The sequence below is a fragment of the Ranitomeya imitator genome, chromosome 2 (assembly GCF_032444005.1).
Source record: "Ranitomeya imitator isolate aRanImi1 chromosome 2, aRanImi1.pri, whole genome shotgun sequence".
Classification (NCBI taxonomy): Eukaryota; Metazoa; Chordata; class Amphibia; order Anura; family Dendrobatidae; genus Ranitomeya; species Ranitomeya imitator.
The window spans coordinates 361,853,348-361,868,079 of record NC_091283.1 but is presented as its reverse complement, the minus strand read 5'-3'; the positions used below and the strand labels follow the sequence as shown (position 1 = coordinate 361,868,079).

Sequence of the window (14,732 nt, the reverse complement as noted above, 5' to 3'; positions counted from 1 at the left end):
GAATTCACAACAGTACCCCCCCTTGAGGAGGGGTCACCGAACCCTCACCAGAGCCCCCAGGCCGATCAGGATGAGCCAGATGAAAGGTACGAACCAAATCAGCGGCATGGACATCAGAGGCAAAAACCCAAGCCATAACCCTTCCATTTGACAAGGTACTGAAGCTTCCGCCTCGAAAAACGGGAATCCAAAATCTTCTCAACAACATATTCCAACTCCCCATCAACCAACACAGGGGCCGGAGGATCAACAGAGGGAACAACGGGCTCCACATATTTCCGCAATAAAGATCTATGAAAGATATTATGGATAGCAAAAGAGGCCGGAAGCACCAATCGAAAAGACACCGGATTAATAATCTCAGAAATCTTATAAGGACCAATAAACCGAGGCTTAAACTTAGGAGAAGAAACCTTCATAGGAACATGACGGGAAGACAACCAGACCAGATCCCCAACCCGAAGCCGGGAACCAACACACCGACGACGGTTAGCAAAACGTTGAGCCTCCTCCTGAGACAATACCAAATTGTCCACCACATGAGCCCAAATCTGCTGCAACCTGTCAACCATAGAATCCACACCAGGACAGTCAGAAGGCTCAACCTGCCCAGAAGAAAAACGAGGATGAAAACCAAAATTACAAAAGAAAGGCGAAACCAAAGTAGCCGAACTAGCCCGATTATTAAGGGCAAACTTGGTCAATGGCAAAAAAGCCACCCAATCATCCTGATCAGCAGACACAAAGCATCTCAAATAAGTCTCCAAAGTCTGATTAGTTCGCTCGGTCTGGCCATTTGTCTGAGGATGAAATGCAGAAGAAAAAGACAAACCAATGCCCAGCTTAGCACAACAGGCCCGCCAAAACCTTGTAACAAACTGGGAACCTCTGTCGGACACAATATTCTCCGGAATACCATGCAAACGGACCACATGCTGAAAAAACAACGGAACCAAATCCGAAGAGGAAGGTAATTTAGGCAAAGGCACCAAATGAACCATCTTAGAGAATCGGTCACAAACAACCCAGATAACCGACATCCTCTGGGAAACAGTTAGATCGGAAATAAAATCCATAGAAATATGCGTCCAGGGCCTCTCAGGGACCGGCAATGGCAAAAGCAACCCACTAGCATGGGAGCAACAAGGCTTGGCCCGCGCACAAATCCCACAGGACTGCACAAAAGAACGCACATCACGCGACAAAGAAGGCCACCAAAAGGACCTACCAACCAAGTCTCTGGAACCAAAATGCCAGGATGACCAGCCAACACGGAACTGTGAACCTCAGAAATCATTCTACTAGTCCATCTGTCAGGAACAAACAGTTTCCCCACAGGACAGCTTTCAGGTTTGTCAGCCTGAAATTCCTGAAGAACCTGTCGTAAATCAGGGGAAATGGCGGAAAGGACCAGCCCTTCTTTCAGAATACCGACCGGTTCCAAGACCTCAGGATAATCAGGCAAAAAACTCCTAGAGAGGGCATCAGCCTTAATATTCTTAGAACCCGGAAGGTACGAGACCACAAAATCAAAACGGGAAAAAAACAAGGACCATCGAGCCTGTCTAGGATTCAGCCGTTTGGCAGACTCGAGGTAAATCAAATTCTTATGATCGGTCAAGACCACAATACGGTGCTTAGCTCCCTCAAGCCAATGTCGCCACTCCTCAAACGCCCACTTCATAGCCAACAACTCCCGATTGCCGACATCTTAATTGCGTTCAGCAGGCGAAAACTTACGGAAAAAGAAGGCACACGGTTTCATTAAGGAACCAACAGGATCCCTCTGAGACAAAACGGCCCCTGCCCCAATCTCAGAAGCGTCAACCTCAACCTGAAATGGAAAAGAAACATCCGGTTGGCGCAACACCGGAGCAGAAGTAAATCGACGTTTAAGTTCCTGAAAGGCAGAGACAGCCGCAGAGGACCAATTCACCACATCAGCGCCTTTCTTCGTCAAATCGGTCAAGGGTTTAACCACGCTGGAAAAATTAGCAATGAAACGGCGATAAAAATTTGCAAAACCCAAAAATTTCTGAAGACTCTTCACGGATGTAGGCTGAATCCAATGATGAATGGCCTGAACCTTAACCGGATCCATCTCTATAGATGAGGGAGAAAAAATAAAGCCCAAAAAAGAAACCTTCTGCACCCCAAAAAGACACTTAGACCCTTTCACAAACAAGGCATTGTCACGAAGGATCTGAAATACCATCCTGACCTGTTGCACATGAGACTCCCAATCATCGGAAAAAATCAAAATATCGTCCAAATATACAATCAAGAATTTATCAAGATAATTCCGGAAGATATCATGCATGAAGGACTGAAAAACAGATGGAGCATTAGAGAGTCCGAATGGCATCACAAGGTATTCAAAATGGTCTTCGGCGTGTTAAACGCAGTTTTCCATTCATCACCCTGCTTAATACGAACAAGATTATATGCCCCCCGAAGGTCAATCTTAGTAAACCAACTAGCTCCCTTAATCCTAGCAAACAAATCGGAAAGCAAAGGTAAAGGATATTGAAACTTGACCGTGATCTTATTCAAGAGGCGATAATCAATACAGGGTCTTAAGGAACCATCTTTTTTGGCAACAAAAAAGAACCCAGCTCCCAACAGTGAAGAAGATGGTCGAATATGCCCTTTCTCCAAAGACTCCTTAATATAGTTCCACATGGCGGTATGTTCAGGTACAGACAGGTTGAAAAATCGACCCTTAGGAAACTTACAGCCTGGAATCAAGTCAATAGCACAATCGCAGTCCCTGTGCGGTGGAAGGAAACTGGACTTGGGCTCATCGAATACATCCTGAAAATCAGACAAAAACTCTGGAATTTCAGAAGAGGAAGAAGAGGCGATTGACATCAAAGGAACCTCATTATGAACCCCCTGACAACCCCAACTAGTCACAGACATGGACTTCCAATCCAAAACAGGATTATGTACCTGCAACCACGGAAAACCCAGCACGATAGCATCATGCAAATTATGCAACACCAGAAATCGACAATCTTCCTGATGGGCTGGCGCCATGCGCATGGTCACCTGTGTCCAAAACTGGGGTTTATTTTTAGCCAAGGGTGTAGTATCAATGCCCCTTAACGGAATAGGGTTCTGCAAAGGCTGCAAGGGAAAACCACAACACCTAGCAAACTCAAAGTCCATTAAGTTCAAGGCAGCGCCTGAATCCACAAACGCCATGACAGAAAATGATGACAATGAGCAGATCAAGGACACAGATAACAGAAATTTAGGTTGTACAGTACTGATGGTAAATGAACTGGCGATCCTCTTTGTCCGCTTAGGGCAGACAGCAATGACATGAGAAGCGTCGCCACAATAATAACACAACCTATTTTGACGTCTGAAACCTTGTCGTTCCGTTCTAAACAGAATCCTATCACACTGCATGGGCTCGGGAATTTGCTCTGAGGATAACGCCACAGCGCGCACAGTTCTGCGCTCCCGCAAGCGCCGGTCAATCTGAATGGCCAGAGACATAGAATCACTCAGACCGGATGGCGTGGGAAACCCTACCATAACATCTTTAAAGGATTCAGAAAGACCCTTTATGAAAATTGCCGCCAAAGCATCATCATTCCATTTAGTCAACACAAACCATTTTCTGAATTTCTGACAATACAATTCAGCCGCCTCTTGACCCTGAGACAGGGCCAACAAGGTCTTTTCAGCTTGTTCCACAGAATTAGGTTCATCATATAATAATCCTAACGCCTGAAAGAAGGAGTCTACATTAAGCAAAGCCGGATTCCCAGTTTCCAGGGAAAATGCCCAATCCTGCGGGTCGCCACGCAGCAGGGAGATGACGATTTTAACCTGCTGAATGGAATCACCGGAGGATCGAGGTCTCAAAGCAAAAAACAGTTTACAGTTGTTTTTAAAACTCAAAAATTTGGACCTGTCACCAAAAAACAAACAGGAGTAGGAATCTTCGGTTCTAAAACAGGAGTCTGAACAATGTAATCAGAAATAGCCTGTACTCTAGCAGCAAGCTGGTCTACACGAGAAGCTAATTCCTGAACATTCATGCTAGCACAGGGCTCTTCAGCCACCCAGAGATAAAGAGGGAGGAGTAGACAAAGTAGACTGAAGAAAAAAAATGGCTCAAGACCTTTCTTCCCTTCTTCTGAGATGCATTTAACTGATTTTTGGCCAGTTGTACTGTTCTGATCAGGTGACCTTGGAGCAGCATGAAAACTTTCACTGGAGTAGGTGGTAACTATACTGACCGCAAACCCTGATCTTATCACCGCAACTAGAAGTAGCCGTGGGGTGTGCCTAACAAAACCTAGACACCTCGACACAGCCGGAGAACTAAATACCCCTAAAGATGGAAATAGGAATACTATCTTGCCTCAGAGCAGATCCCCAAAGGATAGGCAGCCCCCCACAAATAATGACTGTGAGTAGTAGAGGAAAAGACACACGCAGGCAGAAAACAGGAATAGCAAAAGAGGCTACTTCTAGCTAAATAGGAAAGGACAGGACAGGATACTAAGCGGTCAGTATTAAAATCCTTCCAAAAATATCCACTGCAGAAAATCCAAAAAACTCCACCACCTAACTAAAGGTGTGGAACGTATATCTGCAACTCCAGAGAATCCAACCAGACTGAGAAAACACTGACACAGTCTAAGCTGGACAATAGAAAAACAAATGAATAGCACTGAAATATAAGCACACTGCATGTGTGCCACAGAAAAAGAAACAGACACTTATCTTTGCTGAACTGGCAGCTAAGCAGGAGAGGCCAGGAGAGATCCAACACTTCCCAAGAAACATTGACAACTGGCCAGGACTAAAGAGTCCTGTAAACCTAAATGCCCCAGTCAGAATTGCAATCATCAGATACACCTGTCCAAGACTGCAGCCCAGGGATAACTGCATTACCATTTACAACCACCGGAGGGAGCCCAAAAGCAGAATTCACAACAGGCTCTATGTTATAAACTTCTGTGAAGCACCTGGGGGTTTAAAGTACTCACCACACATCTAGATAAGTTCCTTAAGGGGTCTAGTTTCCAAAATGGTGTCACTTGTGGGAGGTTTCCAAACAGTGGTTTACCCCAATATATGGGGTATCAGTGTATTCAGGAGAAATTGCACAACAAAATTTATGGTTAAATTTCTGTTGTTACACTTGTGAAAATTTAAAAAAATGGTTCTGAAGTAAAATGTTTGCAAAAAAAAGTTAAATGTTCATTTTTTCCTTCCACATTGTTTCAGTTCCTGTGAACTACGTAAATGGTTAATAAACTTTTTGAATGTGGTTTTGAGCACCTTGAGGGGTGCAGTTTTTAGAATGGTGTCACACTTGGTTATATTCTTTCATATAGACCCCTCAAAATGACTTCAAATGTGATGTGGTCCCTAAAAAAAAAAATGGTGTTGTAAAAATGAGAAATTGCTGGTCAACTTTTAACCCTTATAACTCCCTAACAAAAAAAAAATTGTTTCCAAAATTGTGCTGATGTAAAGTAGACAGGTGGGAAATGTTATTTATTAACTATTTTTCATGACATATCTCTCTGATTTAAGGGCATAAAAATACAAATTTTGAAAATTGCAAAAATTTTAAAAATTTTCGCCATACTTCCGTTTTTTTCATAAATAATTGCAAGTAATATCGAAGAAATTTTACCACTAACATGAAGTACAATATGTCATGAAAAAACAATCTCAGAATCAGCGGGATCCGTTAAAGCGTTCCAGAGTTATAACCTCATAAAGTGACAGTGGTCAGAATTGTAAAAATTTGCTCGGTCATTAAGTACCAAATTGGCTCTGTCACTAAGGGGTTAAAATTCTTAAGCAACCAATTATCATATGTTTTTTGGGGGGAACAAATTACTTTTGGAGTTACTTTCAGGGCCTATATTTTAGAAAATAGCACTCCTCATAGTTTCAAAAACCACTTTCAGGAAATTGAACCCTTTAGGTCAGTGGTCCCCAACTCCAGGCCTCGAGGGCCGCCAACAGTGCAGGTTTTCAGGATTTCCTTAGTATTGCACAGGGGTTCAATACTAAGGAAATCCTGAAAACCTGCTCTGTTGGCGGCCCTCGAGGTCTGGAGTTGGGGACCACTGCTTTAGGTGTATCACAATAAATGTTGATGTAGTCCCAATTATTTAATTTTTACAATGTGAAATAGAAAAAAATGGCCTTCACAATATATTTTTAAGCTTCACCTAAATAGGAATATTTTATACTATTTGGACACATGGCAGGGCTCAGAAGAAAAGGGGCTCCATTTGGCTTTGAGAATGTAGATTGTGTTGGAATAGTTGCAGGACCATTTGCAGATCATCTAAGTTGCCAGAACAGCAGAACACAATAGAAAACCACAAAACAATTACTCAATTTCAATTTCCCCTCAGTGAATTCATCTTCAGTAGTAGTGACTATTTTTAATCCACAGGTATTCTCTGGAAACTAGCACACAGTGAATGTTGGATAACAAAAATTGCAGATGTGCCATTTTAGAACCCAATAAGCGGTGCGCAGCTTGTGCATCTGGAGACACGCACACTGTAAATGTTTAAGTGTGTTCTTCCCATTACTGCAATGCTAAACATGTGGACGCTAACGGTTTTTAGGCACACTGTAAGGCTCAGGAGTCAGGAGCGATGAGGGCATTTGGCTTTGGGAACACAAGTTTTGCTGGATGGGGTTATGGAAGCCATGTTACTTTTCAACATCTACTCTTAAGGTACCGTCACACTGAACGATATCGCTAGCGATCCGTAATGTTGCAGCGTCCTGGATAGCAATATCGTTCAGTTTGACACGCAGCAGCGATCAGGATCCTGCTGTGATGTCGTTGGTCGCTGCAGAAAGTCCAGAACTTTATTTCGTCACTGGACTCCCTGCAGACATCGCTGAATCGGCGTGTGTGATGCCGATTCAGCGATGTCTTCACTGGTAACCAGGGTAAACATCGGGTTACTAAGCGCAGGGCCGCGCTAAGTAACCGATGTTTACCCTGGTTACCAGCGTAAAAGTTAAAAAAAAAAAAAAACACTACATACTTACATTCCGCTGTCTGTCCCCCGCTGTGCTTCTCTGCACTGGCTGTGAGCGCCGGCCAGCCGGAAAGCACAGCGGTGACGTCACCGCTCTGCTTTCCGGCCGCTGTGCTCACAGCCAGTGCAGGAAAGCACAGCGCCGGGGACAGACAGCGGAAGGTAAGTATGTAGTGTTTGTTTTTTTTACTTTTACGATGGTAACCAGGGTAAACATCGGGTTACTAAGCGCGGCCCTGCGCTTAGTAACCCGATGTTTACCCTGGTTACCGGCATCGTTGGTCGCTGGAGAGCTGTCTGTGTGACAGCTCTCCAGCGACCAAACAGCGACGCTGCAGCGATCGACATCGTTGTTGGTATCGCTGCAGCGTCGCTGAATGTGAAGGTACCTTTAGATTTTTAACTGATTTTGTCTTTGTAAGTAATTGAATTTTTCTACATAACTTTCCCTTTTTTGGGGTATTTTAGAAATGTTATAAATATATAATTCATCATAATGTATTTTAAAATAATCTTTATTCTTGGCAGATGACTTTAACAGGATATCAAAGGGACAATCTGCATTTTCAATTTTTCAATCAAATGACCTTGATATCAATCAAGATGTAACTGACATCTGTGCAACTATTTCAGATATACCATCATCCCTTCACAGCAAAGATCTATCATTTGATCGTTTTCAACAGGTCCTGTCTTCTGACTCATCACAGACTATAAATAAAAATAAAAGTCACAAAAGAGGTGTTAAATATCAAAGTGCTGTGACCGCAAACAATGAATATTCAAGTTTAGAAACGTCTTTTGTTACACACCAAAAAATTCACATAGAGGAGAAAAGATTTTCTCCTTCAGAGTGTGGAAAATATTTTAATAAGAAATTAGAGCAAGTTAGACAAAAAAGAGCTCACACAGACGAGAAGTCATATTCATGTTCAGAATGTGGTAAATGTTTTGCATATAATTCACATTTTGTTACACATCAGAGAACTCACACAGGAGAGAAGCCATTTTCATGTTCAGAATGTGAGAAATGTTTTGCAAAGAAATCAGAATTTGTTAGACATCAGAGAAGTCACACGGGGGAGAAACCATTTGCATGTTCAGAATGTGAGAAATGTTTTGCAGATAAATCATATCTTATTTCACATCAGAAATGTCACACAGGGAATAAGCCATATTCATGTTCAGAATGTGGGAAATATTTTGCATATAAATCACGTCTTGCTAAACATCAGAGAACTCATACAGGTGAGAAGCCATTTTCATGTCCAGAATGTGGGAAATGTTTTGCAGATAAATCAATTTTTGTTACACATCAGAGAATTCACACAGGGGAGAAACCATTTGCATGTTCAGAGTGTGAGAAATGTTTTTCAGATAAATCATATCTTGTTTCACATCATAGAAGTCACACAGGAGAGAAGCCATATTCATGTTCAGAATGTGAGAAATATTTTACCAATAAATGGAGTCTTACTAAACATCAAATATCTCACAAAGGGAGAAGCCATTCTCATACCCAGAAGATGTGAAATATTTTACTCAAAAATCATATTTCATTGACCACAAAGGAAAACTCACACAGGACGTGTGTGGCTGGTCAGACGAAGGCTGTTTCACATATATAAAACGCTTCTACAGCTCTGTTTACCATATATTTTTGACAAACTACAAAAAAACACATAAAGAGTCAAAGTAATGACAAGTGAATGAGAAAACAAGTTAGAACTTACATTTGAATTAAAGCATCTGCAATTATTAATACACATCTGTTATCTAAATAGCAAATTAAATGCAATATTCCATCTGCATTGAATATTTATCAGTTACATATTTATACATCCACTGCTTGGACAAGATCATTGCTGCACCTCCCCTTAAACTTCCCAAAAAATACCCCAGCATTCCAAATTGAGATTTGAAGAAATGTTGGGTAAGATCTGTAAAATATCAGGTCTACTGCAACATCACATATTTTATACAGAAGAACAGATCTATCACCATTGTTCTCCGTACAAGGACATAGAGATCAGACAAAGTCCTCATATTTAGGCAGTTTCTAATCTCAAACGCTGTTGAACAAGATTAGAGTCTCATTATACCAAATAGAGAAGCTCCAAGGACAAAGACCCCTAACACGCTGTAGACCAGGCCCTGAGTATACAACCATGGTTCCCAGATTATCTTATTTTTGACTTTGGCGTTTCTTTTAGAATAAATCCCTTTCTCATACAGTCCTGTAATAATGATTTTGTTAATCACATTTTGTAGGAGAGTTCATCCATCTAAATGTTATCAATTTTTGTGCAAGACACAATAAACGTCCTACTACAGTTTTACCATGTGTGTCCGGTGTCTGTTCTTCTATATTTCCTAATAAAAAACCTTGTTGTCTCCAAACAAACCTGCCGAGTATGATTATACAGTTAACTTTACTCCATAAGATCCCTGTTTTGTGCACCAAAGGTGTGTCAGACCTGAATATATTGATAAAACATCTATGAGGGAGGTTTAATTCCTCCCAAAGAGGAAGGAGAGAGAGGGCAGAACACAGATGAATAGGTGTAGTTGGTCAGAGACCGCCAACACCTCCTGATATTGGACTAAATGGAAGGAGATGTTATCAAGGGCCTGGCAGATACTAGAAGCCAGGCGCATGCCATGCCCCTTAATATGTGATGTAATCTCCCAGAAGGGAGGGGAAACACAAAAGAGCAGCTTCACCATCACTGTGTATAGCAGATATTGTCATGATTAAAAATAGTGCTATGGATATCAGCTCTATAGGTTATAAAGATTTGTCCAGGGGAATACTGGTAGATCCAGTGTCCCGAAGTCCCTGGACCCCCTCCCTGATGTCATTTACGTCCCCCCAGGTCACATTCCTTCAATGTAACAGTCATTACATTTTGTGCATTACTCACCACTGGCAGGGGAGTAGTCAGCATGTTGAGATTGCTCTGTTCCCACTCGGCTGATGCAGTGTGAACCAGTTCTTGGCTTTAGGTTACGACATTGGCCCAGTGGCACACCAACCCTGCTCCTAGGTTGTTTCCCAGCAACACATCTGCTGGTGAGTGCCACATTACTCCTACATCCACCATTCCATGACTGTGACCCCAGTCTAAATGTAGTCGGGCCCTCCGATTGTTCAGAGATTCTCCTCCAGCTACTTTGACTAACATCCGGCTGCTGGGAACAATACATTGGTCTGGTACTAGATGTTCTTTGATCAATGTAACAGAGGCTCCGGAGTCATGGAGCCCTGCAGCCTTCACGCCCTCTACCCAGATGGGCTGCAGATGCTGGTTCATGGTCACTGAGGTGTCCAGTCTAGTCTGAGACACTTGTCCTTGTACCACATATGCCTCTTCCTCTTCTGGTCGGGGTAGTGGGATCCTCTCTCCTTCAGCATTCCAGCCCCATTGTAGCACAGTGTTCACTGGCTGGGGTCATGGATGATGTGGGATAGAAAGTTCCTGGCATTCCCTGGCAAAGTATCCCATACGTCCACAGTTATGGCAGATTAACCCTCCTTGCCCCGATGTGGGCTGCACTGGGGGGCTTGGGAAACCTCCCCCTCTTTGTACAGTCCGAAATCCCCTCCGTTCCTCCTCTTGCCAATCCATGGGTCTCGCTGGCCTCCATGCAAACTCCAGTTTGCGACTTGCTGGGGCTATACTTTCATGTAGCCCAGGTCGATTAGCAGACCAATCATCAGCCAATCTTGCAGCCTCATCCAGGCTGAGTGGTTTTCTATCCACCACCCTGTTGTGAATTCTGCTTTTGGGTTCCCTCCAGTGGTTGTAGGTGGTAATGCAGTTGTCCCTGAGTTGCAGTCCTGGTCAGGTGTATCTGCTGATTGCAGCTCTGACTGGGGTATTTAGGTGTGCAGGATTCATTAGTCCTTGCCAGTTGTCCATGGTTCTGGGAGGTTTTGGATCTTTGTCTGGTTCCTTCTGCCTTGCTGCCATTTCAGCAAAGATAAGTGTCTGGTTTTTGTTTCTGTGGCACACATGCTGTGTGCTTAATAATTCTGTGCTATTCATTTGTTTTCTCTTGTCCAGCTTAGATTGTGTCAGTGTTTTCTCAGTCTTGCTGGATTCTCTGGAGTTGCAGATATACGCTCCACATCTTTAGTTAGATGGTGGAGTTTTTTGTATTTTCTGCTGTGGATATTTTTGGAAGGGTTTTAATACTTACTGCTTAGTATTCTGTCCTACCCATTCCTATTTTAGCTAGAGTGACCTCTTTTGCTAAATCCTGTTTCCTGCCTGCGTGTGTCTTTTCCTCTACTACTCACAGTCAATATTTGTGGGGGGCTGCCTATCCTTTGGGGTTCTGCTCTGAGGCAAGGTAGAATTCCTATTTCCATCTATAGGGGTATTTAGTCCTTCGGCTGTGTCGAGGTGTCTAGGATTTGTTAGGCACACCCCACGGCCATTATAGTTTCCACCAACTCCAGAGAAAGTTCCATGCGGCTCCAAGGTCACCGGATCATAACACCACCTGTTCTTTTAAGTCTCCTGGGAGCTTGGGCATACATTTTCCAGCATAAATATATCCAAGACATGTTCTGCTTCCTCAGCCCCCAGTCCTTCTTTCCCCGGGTGCATGCCCTATATAGAGAGTTAGCAAACTTCCGATGTTTGTGTGCATCGGGCTTGTCAGTCTCCCGAAACTTCCTCCGGTAGATTTCCGGCATGATGGCATGCCTCTCTAGTAATGTGCTGTGAATGGTAGAGTAACATCTCTGGTCCCCCGAAGACAAGTTAGTAAAAGCTTCTCTTGCTTTTCCAGTCAGGCAAATGCTCAAAAATCTAGGCCATTCACTGACTGACACCTCATGTAGTAGGCAGAGGTTCTCAAATAACCTGGAAATGTTCATCAATATCTAAGGTGTCCTCATTGAATGGTGGTATATGCCAGTACCTAAAAGATGGGGGCCCATCTCTCCTATAATCCACTGTCCTCTGTGCTGGGGCGGGTGGGGGTACTGTTACACGCACACCCAGATATTTGCTTAACACTGAAGCCCGCTCTATCTCCATGGCCCACTCTCCTAGAGCATCTGCATCAGCTCAGTCAGTCAATCTGGATGTCGGCCCTAAGCTGTGGTCCCTCCTCATGTTGTTCACAGTTTCAGTCCAAGCATTGTACAGTATTAGGGTTGTCCTCCGGCAACCACTCTAGCTCTCTCTGAGCAAAGCGCTCTCTGCTCCTCCTTCTTGAGCCTCTTGTAGATGGAGTTTCTCATCTCTTCTGCCAAGTCACAACTCAGTAACTTTCCCTAGTATGCTGTCCAGAGATAGGTGCCCACCAGCTGCCACCACTTGTGAAGCTGTGAGGTTGTGGGTTGTAATAATCACCTAGGTAGGTTAATGATGCAACTATTTTTATTCCATAAATCCATGGGTGTACAACAAATCCATGTAGATGGCCAACATACAATGTCCTCATTCCGCAAGTTCCCAATCTGAGATCTCCAAAACTCCATAGTTCATCCATCCATCCCAGCTTGGATCCTCTTCCATGAAGTTCCTAAAAAAACTGCCTGATTTAAGCCCATGTGTCTCTTTATCTCTCTTCTTTAAACATTATTCTTTAGTTCACGGAACAAAGCATATCCCACCACCTGCATGTGAGACCCCCTGTGGTGACGGCTCCCCTGGGTCTACTATGTCCATCCACACAATAGGTCTAGGCTGGTAGAACAATAGATTGATAGGCTGATTGCTTTACATTTACCCTTAGCAGTCTGCTATAGCCTTAAGGTACCGTTACACTAAACGACTTACCAATGATCACGACCAGCGATACGACCTGGCCGTGATCGTTGGTAAGTCGTTGTGTGGTCGCTGGGGAGCTGTCACACAGACAGCTCTCTCCAGCGACCAACGATCAGGGGAAAGACTTCGGCATCGTTGAAACTGTCTTCACCGATGCCGAAGTCCCCCTGCAGCACCCGGGTAACCAGGGTAAACATCGGGTTACTAAGTGCAGGGCCGCGCTTAGTAACCCGATATTTACCCTGGTTACCATTGTAAAAGTAAAAAAAAAAACAGTACATACTCACATTCCGATGTCTGTCACGTCCCCCGCCGTCAGCTTCCCGCACTGATTGTGTCAGCGCCGGCCGTAAAGCAGGGCACAGCGGTGACGTCACCGCTATGCTCTGCTTTACGGCCGGCGCTGACAGTCAGTGCAGGAAAGCTGACGGCGGGGGACGTGACAGACATCGGAATGTGAGTATGTACTGTTTTTTTTTTTAACTTTTACAATGGTAACCAGGGTAAATATCGGGTTACTAAGCGCGGCCCTGCGCTTAGTAACCCGATATTTACCCTGGTTACAAGTGAACACATCGCTGGATCGGCATCACACGCCGATCCAGCGATGACAGCGGGTGATCAGCGACCAAAAAAAGGTCCTGACCATTCCCCAACGACCAACGATCTCCCAGCAGGGGCCTGATCGTTGGTCGCTGTCACACATAACGAGATCGTTAGCGGGATCGTTGCTACGTCACAAAAAGCGTGACTTTGCAACGATATCGTTAACGAAATCGTTATGTGTGAAGGTACCTTTACTATAGCAGTAAGTTTCTATAGCCTTACTATAGTAGTAAGTCCCTATAGCCTTAGCTATACATAACATCTAGCCTGCTCCTCTTCCTCTGCTTAGTGTCAGGGAATGTAAACATTGATTCCTGAGGATGAACTGAAAAGCAAGCAAATCTCTAATAAAACACAGCCAGAAAATATCTTAATAAAACACAACAAAACTGGTGCTCCGTGCTGGAAAAAGTCTCTGTCACGTAGAGGTGTGGACTCTGCTCTACGTCCATTTGTCCTATAGTCTTTAGTAAGCGGCCATAGCCTCACAGTCTGCTGGGAATTGCCAATGGTTTAAAGGGACTCTGTCACCTGAATTTGGAGGGAACAATCTTCAGCCATAGGGGCGGGGTTTTCGGGTGTTTGATTCACCCTTTCCTTACCCGCTGGCTGCATGCTGGCTGCAATATTGGATTGAAGTTCATTCTCTGTCCTCCATAGTACACGCCTGCGCAAGGCAAGATTGCCTTGTGCAGGCATGTACTATGGAGGACACCAACCTGCCCCCGTGTCTCCATTCTGCCACCTGTCTCCATTCTTCCCCTCGTGTCTCCATTCTGCACCGTCTCCATTCTGCCCCTTGACTCCATTCTGCTCCCTTGTCTCCATTCTGCTCCCTTGTCTCCAATCCTGCCCAGTGTCTCCAATCCTGCCACCTGTCTCCATTTTGCCACCTGTCTCCATTCTTCCCCATGTCTCCATTCTGCCCCGTGTCTCCATTCTGCCACCTGTCTCCATTCTTCCCCTCATGTCTCCATTTTCCTATCCTGCCTCCATGTGATCTCCCCATCCTGCCCTATGATCCTGCCCCATCTGTCCCATGATCCTTCCTCATCTGTCTCCATCGTATCCATCCTACTCCATGATCCTACACCATCTGTCTCCACCCTGCCCCATGATCCTACCCCATCTGTCTCCATCCTGCCCCATCTGTCTCCATCCTGTGTCTCCATTCTTGCCCCGTGTCTCCAATCCTGCCCCGTGTCTACATTCTGCCACCTGTCTCCATTCTTCCCCCTTGTCTCCAATCTGCCCCTTGAATCAATTCTGCCCCCGTGTCTCCAATCTG

At 44.3% G+C, this 14,732-nt stretch overlaps 1 protein-coding gene across 2 annotated transcripts in view; it reads left to right on the top strand.

Moving 5' to 3' along the window:
• The window catches only part of LOC138663854 (oocyte zinc finger protein XlCOF22-like), a 59,879-nt gene extending 50,483 nt beyond the window's left edge, over positions 1 to 9,396 (top strand). Inside the window, exon 7 of one of the 2 annotated variants that reach the window (XM_069750207.1) lies at positions 8,196 to 9,396. In XM_069750207.1, the coding sequence (XP_069606308.1) occupies positions 8,196 to 8,581 (386 nt within the window). In that variant the 3' untranslated portion in view covers positions 8,582 to 9,396. Of the gene's footprint in view, positions 1 to 7,577 lie in introns of both variants that reach the window. The other variant, XM_069750206.1, reaches the window with a different exon arrangement.
• Positions 9,397 to 14,732: the final 5,336 nt, after the last annotated feature.